Source organism: Micropterus salmoides, unplaced genomic scaffold, assembly GCF_014851395.1.
Source record: "Micropterus salmoides isolate LMB-PRFRI ecotype aquatic unplaced genomic scaffold, ASM1485139v1 Ms_hic_scaffold_7, whole genome shotgun sequence".
In the NCBI taxonomy this organism is placed as follows: Eukaryota; Metazoa; Chordata; class Actinopteri; order Centrarchiformes; family Centrarchidae; genus Micropterus; species Micropterus salmoides.
In genome coordinates this window covers 8,557,084-8,560,317 of record NW_024044459.1, presented here as the reverse complement: position 1 = coordinate 8,560,317, position 3,234 = coordinate 8,557,084, and the positions used below count along the sequence as shown (strand labels likewise).

General features: G+C 43.4%; 1 protein-coding gene across 1 annotated transcript; it reads right to left on the bottom strand.

Annotated features, from left to right (window-relative positions):
* Positions 1 to 216: 216 nt before the first annotated feature.
* Positions 217 to 2,868, bottom strand: LOC119891882 (natterin-3-like). Its single transcript, XM_038703844.1, has 2 exons — positions 2,754 to 2,868; positions 217 to 1,401 (listed from the first exon to the last, which is right to left on the bottom strand). The coding sequence occupies exons 1-2, from the start codon at positions 2,866 to 2,868 to the stop codon at positions 284 to 286; spliced, it is 1,233 nt and encodes a 410-aa protein (XP_038559772.1). The 3' UTR covers positions 217 to 283.
* Between the last annotated feature and the right edge of the window lie 366 nt (positions 2,869 to 3,234).

Below are 3,234 nucleotides of genomic sequence, written 5' to 3'. Positions count from 1 at the left end.
CATTTAATAATTCTTTTATTAAATCTCTGGTTTTGAAAGATGCTAAAGACGTGTACTCTTACTTAACAGTCAATGTAGTTGTGAAATATTGTTGCCACATATTTAAAGTTATTATAGCAAATGTACTTTACAGCCTTGTAACTGGACAAGTAGTTAGTGAAATAAATAATCTGGTAATTACCAATTTACTAGTTACAGGAAGACAGGAAGACAAAATTAGAAATTCCATGACATTTTTATTCTGTTTTATTTGAAAAACTGACATTTTCTCAACTTTTCCACATCAGGCTTCAACAGGCTTGTCATCATCTTTATCTTGAGCAGGGGAGCAGGGAACGGGGTCAGTCACCGGCTGACATCTCTCCACCACAGAATTGATCTCGCCGATGGTCACGCCATCGTAGGTGCCCGTGATGTACGTCCAGTGGGTGTCTCCATTGTGGTTGGTCCTGCTCAGTCTGCCAGTGAAAGGGATGTCAGCTGTCATCTTCCTGCCGTCCATCCTCACAGAGCAGGAGTGGTTAGGTGGGACCAGCAGCTGCACAGAGATGGAGTGACTGATGGACTCCACCATGCTGGTTCCCTCTGAGAAGGTCACCGTCTGCTCCTTGGTGAAGTCCACCGTGCCTGGGCTAAGGATGGGCACTTTGGCCTTCATGGTGGAGATGGAGCCATTGCGGGTCTCTCTGCCAATGTCCCAGGTCTTCGCCACTGTACTGGTCTTCTCCAGTTTTACCGTCTTCTCCACATTTCTGCACTCCAGGTTGGTGACCTTGGAGAGCTGCAAGGCCTCTGGAGGATGGTGGAACAGCTCCATCTGGTCAATGCCATACTCCACATGAGAGATGTGCTGGCTGTAGCTCTCTCTGTTGATAGCGAGAACCTGGTAGCTCTTGTACCAGTACTCATCACCCTCCCAGGGAAGGAAGAAGGCCTTGTGTTGGGTCACCACTTTGCCAAGACCGTACTTGTTTTTGCCCACATAGATGTCCGAGTTGGGGCAGGTTTTGATGGCATACTGGGGGACTGCCCCGTACGAATCTTCAACCCACTGCAGGAACTCAAAGTGGTCAACATTGACCAGCACTTCAAACTTGGAGGACACATACTCTCTGTCCGCGTACGGATACTGGCAGAAGTTGCCTTTGCTGGGAGTATAGAAGCCGGCCTCGCAGTTGACTTTGCACACGTAGTCTGTGCGCTCGGTGTAGCCGTTGAAGATGGCGAGAGCACCGTTTGGGAGGGAGCCGTTCCACGTGACCCACTTGAGGTTGGTGTGTTCACCAAACATGGGGAAGGAGTGTGAGGTGGTGTCACTTTCTGGGATCTCTCTCAGTGTAGGAGGCTTGATGACTTCCCGGGAGGGGACAATATCTTCCAGTGTGGGGTTAAGCCATGGCTCTACATGACAAGGCAGAAATAAACTAGAATTTGTTTATGTTTTTCAGGAGAGAGTACATTTACTTGGAAAAATTAGAAAGTACAGGATCAAAACAATATATGCAGTATTGTGCATAGTTTTTAGGCATGTGTGGAAAAATGCTCTAAAATAGAAATGCTTTCCAAAATAGACATGATTATTGATTATATTTAGCAATTAACAAAACGCAAAGTGGGTGAACATAAGAAAAATCTAAATCAAATCAATGTTTGCTGTGACCACCCTTTGCCTTCAAAACTGTATCAATTATTTTAGGCACACTTGCACAAAGTCAGACACCTTGGCTAGACAGAGTACAGCAACAGGACACAAGGTAGTTATACTCCATCAGTAAGGTCTCTCCCAGTCAGCAATTTCAAAGCAGACAGGGGTTTCCAGATGTGCTGTCCAAGCTCTTTTGAAGAAGCACAAAGAAACGGGCAACGTTGAGGACCGTAGACAGAGTGGTTAGCCACAGAAACTTAGCTTACAGCAAATGAAAGACAGATCATGCTTACTTCCCTTCGCAATCGGAAGACATGGAAACAAGGCCAACTCATCTACGCACAAAAAAAATCAGGAATTGGGGTGCAGTAAAATGGCAGAAGGTGCTCTGGACTGATGAGTCAAAATTTGAAATATTTGTCTGGTCGTATATGACCGAAGTGCTGGAGAGTAGTACAAGAATTAATGTCTGCAGCCCACAGTGAAGCATGCTGGAGGTTCCTTGCAAGTTGGGGGATGCATTTCTGAAAATGGATTTGATGATTTGGTCAAAATGAACGGTCTGCTCAGTGCTGAGAACTACAGGCAGATACTTATCCATCACGCAGTACCATCAGGGAGGCATCTGATTGGCTCAAATTTATTCTGCTTTATGACCCCAAACATACAGCGAAGGTCATTAAGATCAATCTTCAGCTTAAAGAAGAACAAGAAGTCCTGGAAGTGATGGTGGGGAGTTCTCCTAGATGTTTGGGCCAACCTACCTGCCGAGTTTCTTCAAGAACTTTGTGCAGTGAATTCATGCTGTTTTCAAGGCAACGGGTGGTCACACCAAATGCTGATTAGGGTTAGATTTTTCTTCTGTTCACTCACTTTGCATTTTGTTAATTTAATTAAATACCATCTATCAACATGCCTATTTTTGAAAGCATTCTTACTTTTTACAGCATTGTTTCCACACCTGCCATAAACTTCTGCACAGTACTGTATAATTTAAAATATAATTACCCTAATTAATCTAATCTTAAAAACATTACTTTGCAAAATGTTAGATACCTTATGTTGAAATTTAATTGTGTACTTGACAGACAATTATGATGTGACTCACTGCTGGGTTTTTCTTGCCCATCCTGCAGCTGGGAGACGTAGAGCAGTGGCTCAGACTGCAGCGCTGGGCTGCAGAGCTGCAGCACTGCCAAGACAACAGCGACACACCACCTCATCTGGACACAGGGAATACCCAAACAGCATGTCAGTATCAGTGGGAATTAAGTTTGAAACAAACAAGCACACTAACACCAACCCAACATTCAAACCTAGCCCCTCTATTATTATTTCAATGCAGCAGTTAATAATGTTATTAGTTATACCTGTGTTTTGCAATCTGCGGCAAAAAAAGAGGTTTATTTAGTGTAATAAGCCCCTCATGGGGGATTTATATTAATATTATTTTAACACATATGGCTGACAAAAAACTTAATTAATAATTTTAAGTTTAAGAGTTTAAGGGTAGTGTGACTTTTGGTGCCATAAACAACAGCAGAAATCTGATTCAATCTATGATGTTGCAATTTCTCCTGGCTGTCTAC